At 49.6% G+C, this 14,972-nt stretch overlaps 1 protein-coding gene across 1 annotated transcript; it reads right to left on the minus strand.

The window, feature by feature from the left end:
- Nucleotides 1–1,210: 1,210 nt before the first annotated feature.
- LOC311529213 (uncharacterized protein) lies at nt 1,211–14,606 on the minus strand. Its single transcript, XM_084645000.1, has 2 exons — nt 9,527–14,606; nt 1,211–1,419 (listed from the first exon to the last, which is right to left on the minus strand). Exon 1 carries the CDS (start codon nt 12,814–12,816, stop codon nt 11,413–11,415), a length of 1,404 nt encoding a protein of 467 aa, XP_084501126.1. The 5' UTR covers nt 12,817–14,606; the 3' UTR covers nt 1,211–1,419; nt 9,527–11,412.
- Nucleotides 14,607–14,972: the final 366 nt, after the last annotated feature.

A 14,972-nucleotide genomic window follows, 5' to 3' on the forward strand; every position in this document is an offset into this window, starting at 1 on the left:
AGAAATTCTCAAAGGTTGTTTACACACAAGAATGGGTTCAAGGGGGAAATCTTGACCCCACTGACTTCAAGGGGACTAGGATTTCACCTTGGAACTCTGAGGGCAAATGAGCTGGTATGGGGAGGGGTGAATGGTAGGGCCTGGCATAGGCCTTGAGATATCTGTGGAGAAATACTATCTTTTCTCTGATGAAATACACCTACTAAAATTTATTTTCCTCACCCAAGACTTGATCCAAAGACTACTATACTCCATTCACTGACAATAGGCTTTGGATCAAATATCCACCACTCTGATCATGTCAAACTAAATGTCAGTTGCCTGATACTATTCACATTTCTGAAACACCTCATGAACCAGAAATTAAAGCTTTCCCTGTGCATAACTTAGGAAAACAAGGCCATTCTTTCTGCTCTTCCTGGTTTGATGATTTTTAATGGCTTCATTTTTCTGAAGCTAGTGACATTGTACGGTGTTTCTTCTGTTGTGCGGCCTTTAGGTGCAAAATACTTTTGACTAAATACAGAGATGAAGCTTTCACACACCTTAACTGGGCAAAGGCTCAAGACAAACTTGAGAAGCACCAAGCTTGTGCATGTCACCACAAAGCAGTTGAAATTCTTCAAACAGCCACAAAGAATACTGGTGACATGCTAAGTTTTCAGTATGCTCAGAAGAAAGAAAAAAACAGGAAGATCCTAATGATAATATGAAATAGTATATGTCATCTTGACAGACAAGGGCTTGCAATGAAAGGCCATTATACTGAATAAGCTAAAATATGTCCTGAAGCAGAGAGACCACCTACAATTTTATTCAACTGCTTTGTTTGCAGGCAGAGTATGATTCTGGTATTTCAAAATGGCTGAAAAAGAGTCAAGATAAATTCGCAAGTCCAGTTGTTCAGAGTGAGATAATGGAAATCATCTCTCAAACTCATGAGGCTTATTTCTGAGAAAATTTCTAGGACATGATGCTCAATTTTTGTAGTTGAAACAACAGACTTCTCCAACAAACAGCAAGTGGTTTTATGCCTGCAGTACTTATTGATGATAACATGAATATTCATGAAGAGTTCACTGGATTGTACAATGTAGCCTGTGGCTCAGCAGCACTAATAGTATTGTTGCCGGCACCCAGTGCCGAGAGGCTGAACAACAGCTTGAGTGGTTCGTTACCCGGTGTGCTACACCCAATAATCACAACGGGGTGGAGAAGCAGAAAAGTTTATTTGCAGCTGCAAAAAGGTACAGGGAGAATAAAATCTCAAATCCTGCACAACAGAGCAGGAAGTTACACAGGCTTTTATACATCCTTTTTTCCAGCATACTTATCCAATAGCAAGCTGCTCCAAGTATCCATATAGCCAGCCAATCCAGTTCCCAGCTAGTTCCCTGATTCTCTGTATCATTTGTTAAACTATATGTTGGGAACACTGGGGCATGGCCACTAGGTAACTCGAGGGGATGGAAGACCACAAGTGTCGATGAAGCCCCCTCGCACTAGGCCCCTGTGTCCTTGCCCCACCCCCTCCTGCCTGGAGGCACTCGCAGCAGCTCTGCGTGCTAGGCCCAAGTGTCCTTGGCCCCCCCGCCTGGAGGCACACACAGCAGTTATGCTGAGAATCTGCAACAGTATGTTGCAGAGTCAGACTGCCTAAAACTAAGCAAGGCCAAACAGGGGAGATATGGAAGAACAATGCTGAATAAAGCAGCTTTATGTATAGTTTAACAAATGATACAGAGAATCAGGGAACTGGCTGGGAACTGGATTGGCTGGCTATATGGATACTTGGAGCAGCTTGCTATTGGATAAGTATGCTGGGAAAAAGGATGTATAAAAGCCTGTGTAACTTCCTGCTCTGTTGTGCAGGATTTGAGATTTTATTCTCCCTGTACCTTTTTGAAGCTTCAAATAAACTTTTCTGCTTCTCCACCCCGTTGTGATTATTGGGTGTAGCACACCGGGTAACGAACCAACTCAAGCTGTTGTTCAGCCTCTCGGCACTGGGTGCCGGCAACAGCTTTTGGCGTCCCTGGGTGGGCTCGAGGCTGCAATTTAGCCTTGCCCGGACCCCTCCTGGAGGTCGAGGATTGCGGCGAGAACCGACGCCCAGCGCGCACCGGTGAGTTCATCGGGGGCCTCGGAGGAGACGCGATTTGATCGACCCCAGAGGGCACAACGGTGCAACGCACTCATATAGTGGAGAAGCTGTTGTGGACCACGGTGAAGAACCGGTTCCTTGGATCAGGTAGGATCCTTTAAAATCCGGATTATATGCTCTGTTGGAACCTGGGGACGCCCAGAGTTACCCTGTAGGTATGGGACAGGGACAGAGCTCAGAGGTTAGGGCACGGTGTACGCCCCTAGAGTGCATTCTAGCAAACTGGAAGGTATTTGGTGCGGATCCGATGACTAAGAGCCAATTAAAACGATTCTGTACAGTTGACTGGCCTCAATATCAACTAGAGGACCAGGAGTGGTGGCCACCAGGAGGGTCAATTAATTACAACACGATCCTTCAGTTACTCCTGTTCTGTCAGAGAACAAGGAAATGGAATGAACATATGTATGCGCATTTGTTTCTGACTTTATGTACTCGACCAGATATTTTACAGCGCTGTAATCTGACTCCAACTGGTTTGGTAGCAGCTAATGTTAGTCCCCAGACCCCCACCCCCACTGTAATGGCAGAGCCGGTGTCCCCTTCGGCCCCTACACCCACACCTTGTAAGTCCCCAATGGTTGGCCTATACCCCTTAATCACTGAAACTAAAGTCGCCCGGTCTGGATCAGACAGGCGTCCTGCCACAACTATGCAGGTTTATACTCATGTGCCCTTTAATCCTGTGGATTTGGCTGCTTTCAAAGCACAGGCAGGAGAGTTTTCCACCAACCCAAGCAGGTTTATATCAGTCTTTGAGGGGTGCCTCAGTAGTCACAAGCCGGACTGGGATGATTGTAACGTCCTCCTGCGAACCCTATTGTCTGAGGTTGAAAGACAACAGGTTGTGTCCAAGGCAAGAGAGGCGGCACAGAGACGGTACGACCGGGATCGTATTAATGTCCCTGACCCGGATGCACAAGTCCCCCGAGCAGACCCCAGGTGGGATCCAAATGATCATGGGGATATGACCCGCCTTACCTCCTATAAGGAGTTGCTTTTGCATGGACTCCGTCACTCGGCTGTCCGACATAATAATTGGGCAAAGCCATATGAAGTAATGCAGGATTTAAAAGAAAGTCCAGGGGCCTTTCTACAGCGTATTCGGGACACCATTCGACAGAACACTAATGCAGACCCCGATGATCAGGCAACTGAGTCAATTATTAAGGGAATTTTTACGAGCAGAGCAGCCCCTGATATTAAGAGAAAGTTACAGAAAAAGGAGGATTTAATGGGTATGACCATGGCACAAATTTTAGAGACTGCAAACCGAGCTTATAGTCTGAGAGAGACAGAGAAGGACAGAAAGCAAGTGAGATTGATGGTAACAGCGGTACAGGCCGGCACTAAGAGAAGTGGCCGGGGAGGAAGGGGCCGTGGACGCGACCGTCCGGGCCTGCAGGAGAGACGACTGGGTCACAACCAGTGTGCCCTGTGTCGACAGGAGGGACACTGGAAAAATGAGTGCCCAAAGAGGAAAGAAAAGGGGGGTGCCCCTATGATGGCGATGGTGGAGCAGGAATAGGGGTGTCAGGGGAGACGGACCACCCTACCCCCGGAACCCCGAGTAAAGATGCGGGTGGGAAGCTCAGAAATAGATTTTTTAGTGGACTCTGGAGCGGCCCGAACTGCCGTAAATCAGCCTCTTCAGTTGCCAGTAGCAGATTCCCTTACTGTGGTGGGAGCCACAGGCAGGGACACCAAGTGCCCAGTGTATGCCCCAGCGGAATGTGCTTTGGGAGACAGGACTATATCCCACAAGCTGGTATACCTCCCTGAGTGTCCAACCCCTCTGCTGGGACGGGATCTACTTTGTCGCCTCGGTGCCACCCTGCATTTTACTGAGGACGAAATAACCCTTACCTTACCCCCTGAGAATGCCTGGATCATGACCCTTGCAGTTGAGCCCTCAGCCATGCAAGCCCCAGAATGGAGCCCGTGGGAAGACCAGGTGTACCCCCTCGTGTGGGCATCAGGGATTCCAGGAAAGGCCACCCACCAGACCCCTATTACTATTCAGCTCATACCAGGGAAAGGCCCAGTGCAAGTAAAACAGTATCCAATCAAGAGGGAAGCCAGAGAAGGTTTACAGGAAACTATAGATCGATTCCTAATGTATGGTATTCTCCGGGAATGTCAGTCAGCCTGGAACACTCCCATTCTACCCGTACAGAAGCCTGATGGCACGTATCGGCTGGTACAGGACCTAAGGGCAGTCAATGAACGGGTTAAGACTCTGCACCCTCTTGTCCCTAACCCGTACACCTTATTGGCTTCTATAGGGGGACAGTATACCCATTTTTCAGTCCTTGATCTAAAAGATGCTTTCTTTACCATCCCAGTTGCCACCCCATCACAGGAGATCTTCTCCTTCGAGTGGGAGGACCGAAAAAGGGTTAAAAAGCAACTTTGCTGGACAGTGTTGGCCCAGGGATTTAAAAACTCTCCCACCCTTTTTGGCCAGGCTCTGGCCAGGGACCTACAGGAGTGGGATAATGAGGAGGCCCTCCTTCTGCAGTATGTAGATGATTTGTTAATTGCCACTGTGGGCCAAAAACCCTGTCTTAAAGCCACCGTGAGCCTCCTGAATTTTATTGGACTCCGGGGATATCGTGTAGCACGGAGTAAGGCTCAAATTGCCCTCCCAGAGGTACGGTACCTCGGGTTTCACATACGGCAAGGGGAGCGTCAGCTTTCAAGCGAAAGAAAGGAAGCTATCTGTCAAGTTCCTACCCCAAGTAACCGTAAGCAGCTCAGGGCATTTCTGGGTATGGCAGGCTTTTGCAGGATATGGATCCCAGAGCTTGGACTGTGGGCTAAACCCCTGTACGACTGTGTAAAAGGAGCAGATCATGACCCCTTCTATTGGACCCCAGAGGCTGACAGGGCATTTAAAATCCTGAAAAGAAAATTGATGGAAGCCCCGGCTCTGGGCCTGCCGGATCTCTCTAAGCCGTTTCAGTTGTATGTACATGAACGAAGGGGGATGGTGCTAGGAGTGCTCACACAGCTGTTAGGAGCATGGAAGCGTCCTGTGGCTTATTTTTCTAAGCAATTGGATCAGGTTGCAAAGGGTTGGCCGGCATGTTTACGGGCGGTCGCAGCTACTGCCCTATTGCTTGAGGAAGCCGAGAAGCTAACATTGGGAGGGGTTATGCAAATCTATACTCCCCATATGGTCCGAGCCTTATTGGATGCAAAGGGAGGGCTTTGGCTCACCCAGGCTCGGATTGCTGGGTACCAGGCTAAGCTGTTAGAGAACTCTGAAGTCACCCTACAGCCTTGCCCCTCCCTTAACCCAGCCACTCTCTTGCCAGAAACAGAGGAACAGAAACATGACTGTTTAGAGATCATAGATGTCCAGTACTCCAGCCGTCCGGATTTAAAGGATGTACCCCTCCCAAATGCAGATTATGAGTGGTACACTGATGGTAGCAGTACTGTAATAGATGGGCAAAGGAGGGCGGGTTATGCTGTTGTGACCCTCCATGACACTGTGGAAGCTGAAGGTTTGCCTGCTGGGACCTCTGCCCAGCTTGCCGAACTAATAGCCCTGACCCGTGCACTTGAACTGTCAAAAGGAAAGCGGGTCAACATTTTTACTGATTCAAAGTATGCTTTTGGTGTGCTGCATGCTCATGCTGGCCTATGGAAGCAAAGGGGAATGCTGACAGCCCAAGGCTCCCCAGTCAAGTACGGGCCCCAAATCCTCCAGCTCCTAGAAGCCGTACAACTCCCCTCGGAAGTGGCGGTGGTACACTGTAAAGCCCATCAAAGGGAGGATCAAGATGTGGCCAGAGGTAACGCCCGGGCAGATAGAGAGGCTAAGCATGCTGCCACCCTGCCATCCCCTCAGACTGAGAATGCCCATATGCATGCCCTTATCCCATCAGTAGGGGAGCTTCCAACCCCTCAGTACTCTGGGGAGGAGAGACAGCTAACTGACAAACTCTGTCTCCGGGAAAAGGAGGGATGGCTCCATTCCCTGGAAGGGAAGGTCCTCTTACCAAAGGGCCTAATCCGGCCAGTGCTGCAGAAACTACATCAAACCACTCATGCTGGCAGGGAAGCACTTATCCAGCTAATGGGAAAATACTTTATCACTTCCGGACTCCGACCCCTGGCTGCCCAGGTACAAGCGGACTGCTTAGTCTGCCAAAAGAATAACCCCCGACCGGGACATCCTGTGCCACCAGCTGCCCTAGAACCCACTCCGGGCCCCGGACAAGTGTGGCAAATAGACTTTACTGAGTTTCCCCGGACCCAAGGGTTCAAATATCTCCTTGTTATAGTGGATCGGTTCAGCGGATGGCCAGAAGCCTTCCCATGCCGTAACTGCACTGCCAGAACAGTGGCCCTCAAGTTTGTTAAGGAGATCATTCCTCGCTTTGGACTCCCCCTGTGGATGGAATCTGACAATGGGACACACTTCACGTCAAAAATCATTCAAAGCATCTCACATGCCTTACAAATCCCCTGGAAACTCCATACGCCCTGGAGACCGCAAGCCAGTGGGGTAGTGGAGCGTACCAATCAGACCCTTAAACGGCATCTCTCAAAAGTGTGCCAAGAAGCCTCACTGCGATGGCCTGATGCTTTGCCCCTCGTCCTACTCCGTATCCGCGTTCTCCCAAAGGGTAGATTAGGGCTCAGTCCCTTTGAAATTATGTTTGGAAGGGCATGGCCCATGAATGGCACCCCGGTTCTGTCAGGGGAATGGGAGTTGGGTAATGGTTTTTTGTCACAGTATATGTGTTCCCTGTCTGCTGTTCTCTTGTCTCTTCACAGGTATACCAAGGATTCCCAGCCTCTCCCCTTGGACTCTCCTGTTCACTCCTTACAGCCCGGTGACTCTGTGCTTGTTCGCACCTGGAAAGACGAGCCTCTCCAGGAAAAGTGGAAAGGACCCTATACCGTCCTGCTGATCTCCCATACAGCGGCAAAGATCGAGGGACACAAGAACTGGATCCATCACTCTCGTCAGAAGGCAGTACCTGCCCCTTCGTCAGCAGAACAGTGGACCGTCCAACCTGCTGACTCCTCATCTAGTGACAATCTCGGGCTAAAGCTACTGTTTAAAAGACACAAATAGCGGGCACCTTAATGCTAAAATGGGCCCACCCAGGTACTGGAGACCCTGGGTTGGGAAGACTCTGGTAATAATTAATTGGGTAACATTGTTATTCTTTGTATTGGTATTTCCAAATTGTGCATATCGGGAGCATAACTCCTTTGTTTTGCTTGCTCACCATGTTGCTACTTTAACAAACCAGACTGAATGCTGGGTGTGTGCTCCAACTCCACTATCCCCCAAAACGGGAATGCCCCTTGACATGCTGCCCTTGACCCTAGCAGAATTAGCCACCACCAAAGAGCAGGAAAGAACGGACTCACCGTTCTGGAACAAGACCTCTTTACAGCAAGCCACCTATCAGGACCAGGAGTATTCAGTTGCAGTACTCACTGAGGGAGTGTTATGTTTTACCCGAAACCAATCTGATCCCTATGGGCATCCTGTGGGAAAGAGCTCCTGTGTTATTACACAGTGGGCTGATGGGTATTGGATAAAGACCAACAGGGGAGGCCAACGGTGTGGGTGTAATGGTTCCTCCCCTTTTAGGGAAACACTTACAAATAATCTTACCACAAAAAAGGGGTTTGGAAATGTAACTTGCCATCCAGTTAATATCTCCAATGTAGCAAGCCAATGGTGGGTTTGTAGTGGTCCCTATGGCGAGTGTAATTTGAACGGCACAATTAGAAATGCCCCCACTTGTACCCAATCAGGAGGATGGGATGCCCCCCTAGGGGCATATGAACTGTTTGGAAAAGCAGCCTTAAATATCCCAGGAATCCCCTTAAGAAACAGTCCTTATTGGGCCCTACAGGGTCACTATTTTGTATGTGGCCGAAAGGCTTACAAGGTGCTGCCAGCCAACTGGACAGGTAGCTGTTATATAGCTCATGGAGTTCCTCATCTTTCCATAACTGCCACACTGCCCAAAGGAAAGATTAGAAATGCCCGAGACACCTCTGTTGAGTCACGAGAAAAGACCCTGCGGCGACTGACTAAGGCATTGGCGGGCAATATGAAGAATCCCCTCACAACCGAGAAGCTGGTAGGGTGCTCTGTACTGGGAATAGTGCCACCGTTTACCGGGCCAGCCCTGGCTTGCATAGGCCGCTATACTGTAAGGCTGCAGATGGTACTTGAGAAAGTGGCCTTAGAGTTAGAGGACTCGGTTAGTGATTTAGGGTCAGCAGTAAAAACATTAAATGAAGAGGTACAGCAGCTCAGGACGTTTTCCCTCCAAAACAGGCTGGCTTTGGACTATCTCTTGGCATCCCAAGGAGGGGTTTGTGCCCTTATCGGGCCCCGATGTTGTGTATATGTCAATGATAGCAGTTATGAGATCTATGAAAAGGTGGTACAGGCTGAAGCCCATGCCCGAGCCAGAGCACAGGTTGCCTATACTGCCCCAGAGAACGATTGGTTGCAAACCTTGTTTTCAGGCTGGGGTTTGTCATCTTGGCTTGGTGGTTTATTTGGCCTGCTATTGAAACTTCTCTTTCCTGTACTGCTTGTATTACTGGTATTATGCTGTGCAGTATCATGTGTCAGGGCCCTTTTGCAAAAGTTAATAAGTCATTCTCTTCAGGGCTATCACAAAGTGCTTATGCAAAGTCCTATTGTAAAGAAATAAGTAGCCCAAGTGAGAAAACTCAGAGCCAAGGCTGTTGAGTGTTCTCAAAGGGGGGAGTTGTTGGGAACACTGGGGCATGGCCACTAGGTAACTCGAGGGGATGGAAGACCACAAGTGTCGATGAAGCCCCCTCGCACTAGGCCCCTGTGTCCTTGCCCCACCCCCTCCTGCCTGGAGGCACTCGCAGCAGCTCTGCGTGCTAGGCCCAAGTGTCCTTGGCCCCCCCGCCTGGAGGCACACACAGCAGTTATGCTGAGAATCTGCAACAGTATGTTGCAGAGTCAGACTGCCTGAAACTAAGCAAGGCCAAACAGGGGAGATATGGAAGAACAATGCTGAATAAAGCAGCTTTATGTATAGTTTAACAAATGATACAGAGAATCAGGGAACTGGCTGGGAACTGGATTGGCTGGCTATATGGATACTTGGAGCAGCTTGCTATTGGATAAGTATGCTGGGAAAAAGGATGTATAAAAGCCTGTGTAACTTCCTGCTCTGTTGTGCAGGATTTGAGATTTTATTCTCCCTGTACCTTTTTGAAGCTTCAAATAAACTTTTCTGCTTCTCCACCCCGTTGTGATTATTGGGTGTAGCACACCGGGTAACGAACCAACTCAAGCTGTTGTTCAGCCTCTTGGCACTGGGTGCCGGCAACATATACATAAAGCTGCTTTATTCAGCATTGTTCTTTCATATGTCCCCTGTTTGGCCTTGCTTAGTTTCAGGCAGTCTGACTCTGCAACATACTGTTGCAGATTCTCAGCATAACTGCTGTGTGTGCCTCCAGGCGGGGGGGCCAAGGACACTTGGGCCTAGCACACAGAGCTGCTGCGAGTGCCTCCAGGCAGGAGGGGGAGGGGCAAGGACACAGGGGCCTAGTGCGAGGGGGCTTCATCGACACTCGTGGTCTTCCATCCCCTCGAGTTACCTAGTGGCCATGCCCCAGTGTTCCCAACAACTCCCCCCTTTGAGAACACTCAACAGCCTTGGCTCTGAGTTTTCTCACTTGGGCTTGCTACATTGGAGATATTAACTGGACGGCAAGTTACATTTTCAAACCCCTTTTTTGTGGTAAGATTATTTGTAAGAGTTTCTCTAAAAGGGGAGGAACCATTACACCCACACTGTTGGCCTCCCCTGTTGGTCTTTATTCAATACCCATCAGCCCACTGTGTAATAACAAAGGAGCTCTTTTCCACAGGATGCCCATAGGGATCAGATTGGTTTCGGGTAAAACATAACACTCCCTCAGTGAGTACTGCAACTGAATACTCCTGGTCCTGATAGGTGGCCTGCTGTAAAGAGGTCTTGTTCCAGAATGGTGAGTCCGTTCTTTCCTGCTCTTTGGTGGTGGCTAATTCTGCTAGGGTCAAGGGCAGCATGTCAAGGGGCATTCCCGTTTTGGGGGACAGTGGAGTTGGAGCACACACCCAGCAATCAGTCTGGTTTGTTAAAGTAGCAACATGGTGCGCAAGCAAAACAAAGGAGTTATGCTCCCGATATGCACAATTTGGAAATACCAATACAAAGAATAACAATGTTACCCAATTAATTATTACCAGAGTCTTCCCAACCCAGGGTCTCCAGTACCTGGGTGGGCCCATTTTAGCATTAAGGTGCCCGCTATTTGTGCCTTTTAAACAGTAGCTTTAGCCCGAGATCGTCACTAGATGAGGAGTCAGCAGGCTGGACGGTCCACTGTTCTGCTGACGAGGGGGCAGGTACTGCCTTCAGACGAGAGTGATGGATCCAGTTCTTGTGTCCCTCGATCTTTGCCGCTGTATGGGAGATCAGCAGGACAGTATAGGGTCCTTTCCACTTTTCCTGGAGAGGCTCGTCTTTCCAGGTGCGAACAAGCACAGAGTCACCGGGCTGTAAGGAGTGAACAGGAGAGTCCAAGGGGAGAGGCTGGGAATCCTTGGTACACCTGTGAAGAGACAAGAGAACAGCAGACAGGGAACACATATACTGTGACAAAAAACCATTACCCAACTCCCATTCCCCTGACAGAACCGGGGTGCCATTCATGGGCCATGCCCTTCCAAACATAATTTCAAAGGGACTGAGCCCTAATCTACCCTTTGGGAGAACGCGGATACGGAGTAGGACGAGGGGCAAAGCATCAGGCCATCGCAGTGAGGCTTCTTGGCACACTTTTGAGAGATGCTGTTTAAGGGTCTGATTGGTACGCTCCACTACACCACTGGCTTGCGGTCTCCAGGGCGTATGGAGTTTCCAGGGGATTTGTAAGGCATGTGAGATGCTTTGAATGATTTTTGACGTGAAGTGTGTCCCATTGTCAGATTCCATCCACAGGGGGAGTCCAAAGCGAGGAATGATCTCCTTAACAAACTTGAGGGCCACTGTTCTGGCAGTGCAGTTACGGCATGGGAAGGCTTCTGGCCATCCGCTGAACCGATCCACTATAACAAGGAGATATTTGAACCCTTGAGTCCGGGGAAACTCAGTAAAGTCTATTTGCCACACTTGTCCGGGGCCCGGAGTGGGTTCTAGGGCAGCTGGTGGCACAGGATGTCCTGGTCAGGGGTTATTCTTTTGGCAGACTAAGCAGTCCGCTTGTAGCTGGGCAGCCAGGGGTCGGAGTCCGGAAGTGATAAAGTATTTTCCCATTAGCTGGATAAGTGCTTCCCTGCCAGCATGAGTGGTTTGATGTAGTTTCTGCAGCACTGGCCGGATTAGGCCCTTTGGTAAGAGGACCTTCCCTTCTGGGGAATGGAGCCATCCCTCCTTTTCCCGGAGACTGAGTTTGTCAGTTAGCTGTCTCTCCTCCCCAGAGTACTGAGGGGTTGGAAGCTCCCCTACTGATGGGATAAGGGCATGCATATGGGCGTTCTCAGCCTGAGGGGATGGCAGGGTGGCAGCATGCTTAGCCTCTCTATCTGCCCGGGCGTTACCTCTGGCCACATCTTGATCCTCCCTTTGATGGGCTTTACAGTGTACCACCGCCACTTCCGAGGGGAGTTGTACAGCTTCTAGGAGCCGGAGGATTTGGGGCCCGTACTTGACTGGGGAGCCTTGGGCTGTCAGCATTCCCCTTTGCTTCCATAGGCCAGCATGAGCATGCAGCACACCAAAAGCATACTTTGAATCAGTAAAAATGTTGACCCGCTTTCCTTTTGACAGTTCAAGTGCACGGGTCAGGGCTATTAGTTCGGCAAGCTGGGCAGAGGTCCCAGCAGGCAAACCTTCAGCTTCCACAGTGTCATGGAGGGTCACAACAGCATAACCCGCCCTCCTTTGCCCATTTATTACAGTACTGCTACCATCAGTGTACCACTCATAATCTACATTTGGGAGAGGTACATCCTTTAAATCCGGACGGCTGGAGTACTGGACATCTATGATCTCTAAACAGTCATGTTTCTGTTCCTCTGTTTCTGGCAAGAGAGTGGCTGGGTTAAGGGAGGGGCAAGGCTGTAGGGTGACTTCAGAGTTCTCTAACAGCTTAGCCTGGTACCGAGCAATCCGAGCCTGGGTGAGCCAAAGCCCTCCCTTTGCATCCAATAAGGCTCGGACCATATGGGGAGTATAGATTTGCATAACCCCTCCCAATGTTAGCTTTTTAGCTTCCTTAAGCAATAGGGCAGTAGCTGCGACCGCCCGTAAACATGCCGGCCAACCCTTTGCAACCTGATCCAATTGCTTAGAAAAATAAGCCACAGGACGCTTCCATGCTCCTAACAGCTGTGTAAGCACTCCTAGCGCCACCCCCCTTCGTTCATGTACATACAACTGAAACGGCTTAGAGAGATCTGGCAGGCCCAGAGCCGGGGCTTCCATCAATTTTCTTTTCAGGATTTTAAATGCCCTGTCAGCCTCTGGGGTCCAATAGAAGGGGTCGTGATCCGCTCCTTTTACACAGTCGTACAGGGGTTTAGCCCACAGTTCAAACTCTGGGATCCATATCCTGCAAAAGCCTGCCATACCCAGAAATGCCCTGAGCCGCTTACAATTATTTGGAGAGGAACTTGACAGATAGATTCCTTTCTTTTTTTTTTTCGCTTGAACGCTGACGCTCCCCTTGCCTTAGCTGTAACCTGATCCCTCTCCACCTCAGACCACAGGGTTCTCAGGAGGATATTACAGTCGTCTCAATCGGCTTGTGACTACTGAGGCACCCCTTAAAGACTGAAATAAACCTGCTTGCGTTCGTTGAGAATTCCCCAGCCTGTGTTTTAAAAGCTGCTAAGTCTATTGGATTGAATGGCACATGGGTTTAAACTTGCATAGTGGTAGCCTGACGTCCGTCTGCCCCTGGGCAAGCCACAACAGTCTCGGTAAGCAAAGGATAGAGTACCACCGAGGGGGCAATCTCCGTAACCCGAGGCATCCTACCCTTATACGGTGGGGGTGTGGGGGCCGAAGGGGACACCGGCTCTGCCATTACAGTGGGGGTGGGGGTCTGGGGACTAACATTAGCTGCTACCGAACCAGTCGGAGTCAGATTACAGTGCTGTAAAATATCTGGTCGAGTACATAAAGTCAGAAACAAATGCACATACATATGTTCATTCCATTTACCCATTCACTGACAAAACAAAACTAATTGGAGGATCGTGTTGTAATTAATTGACCCTCCTGGTGGCCACCACTCCACTCCTGGTCCTCTAGTTGATATTGAGGCCAGTCAACTGTACAGAATCGTTTTAATTGGCTCTTAGTCATCGGATCCGCACCAAATACCTTCCAGTTTGCTAGAATGCACTCTAGGGGCGTACACCGTGCCCTAACCTCTGAGCTCTGTCCCTGTCCCATACCTACAGGGTAACTCTGGGCGTCCCCAGGTTCCAACAGAGCATATAATCTGGATTTTAAAGGATCCTACCTGATCCAAGGGACCGGTTCTTCACCGTGGCCCTGCAGCTGCTCCTCCCCCACGTCTAAGGGACCGGTTTTTCACCGCCGTCCACAACAGCTTCTCCACTATATGAGTGCGTTGCACCGTTGTGCCCTCTGGGGTCGATCAAATCGCGTCTCCTCCGAGGCCCCCGATGAACTCACCGGTGCGCGCTGGGCGTCGGTTCTCGCCGCAATCCTCGACCTCCAGGAGGGGTCCGGGCAAGGCTAAATTGCAGCCTCGTCGTCCACCCAGGGACGCCAAAAGCTGTTGCCGGCACCCAGTGCCGAGAGGCTGAACAACAGCTTGAGTGGTTCGTTACCCGGTGTGCTACACCCAATAATCACAACGGGGTGGAGAAGCAGAAAAGTTTATTTGCAGCTGCAAAAAGGTACAGGGAGAATAAAATCTCAAATCCTGCACAACAGAGCAGGAAGTTACACAGGCTTTTATACATCCTTTTTTCCAGCATACTTATCCAATAGCAAGCTGCTCCAAGTATCCATATAGCCAGCCAATCCAGTTCCCAGCTAGTTCCCTGATTCTCTGTATCATTTGTTAAACTATACATAAAGCTGCTTTATTCAGCATTGTTCTTTCATATGTCCCCTGTTTGGCCTTGCTTAGTTTCAGGCAGTCTGACTCTGCAACATACTGTTGCAGATTCTCAGCATAACTGCTGTGTGTGCCTCCAGGCGGGGGGGGCAAGGACACTTGGGCCTAGCACACAGAGCTGCTGTGAGTGCCTCCAGGCAGGAGGGGGAGGGGCAAGGACACAGGGGCCTAGTGCGAGGGGGCTTCATCGACACTCGTGGTCTTCCATCCCCTCGAGTTACCTAGTGGCCATGCCCCAGTGTTCCCAACAGTATCAGTAAGTAAAGATATATGATTGCATCTAAATCTGAGGATCAACCACCATTAGAGACAATGCTGTGATGGTGCAACTAATATGGTAGGCCTAGTTTCAGGTGTAGCAACCACATTAACTGGAGTAACCATGAGGTAAATATACTCATTATTATGGCCATGCTTTGAATTTGGCATGCTAGCATACTACTGAAATAATATTATCTTAAGATATATTCTTGAAACTGTTTACAAAATCACAAATTTATTTTTTTTAAAAAATCACCCAAAGAAGGTGCTATATTTTGGGACATATATCATAAAATGTTATCACATCACCAGGCATCCATGTCCACTGTCCAAAAAGATGGACTCTATGCAGAAGCACTGGCCTCAG

The sequence above is a fragment of the Lepidochelys olivacea genome (assembly GCF_965140295.1).
Source record: "Lepidochelys olivacea isolate rLepOli2 genome assembly, chromosome: 1".
Lineage (NCBI taxonomy): Eukaryota > Metazoa > Chordata > Testudines > Cheloniidae > Lepidochelys > Lepidochelys olivacea.

Bases quoted from the DNA above. Each gene is read 5' to 3' on its own strand.
- LOC311529213 (XM_084645000.1), bottom strand. From the start codon at position 12,816: ATGGCAGGCTTTTGCAGGATATGGATCCCAGAGTTTGAACTGTGGGCT.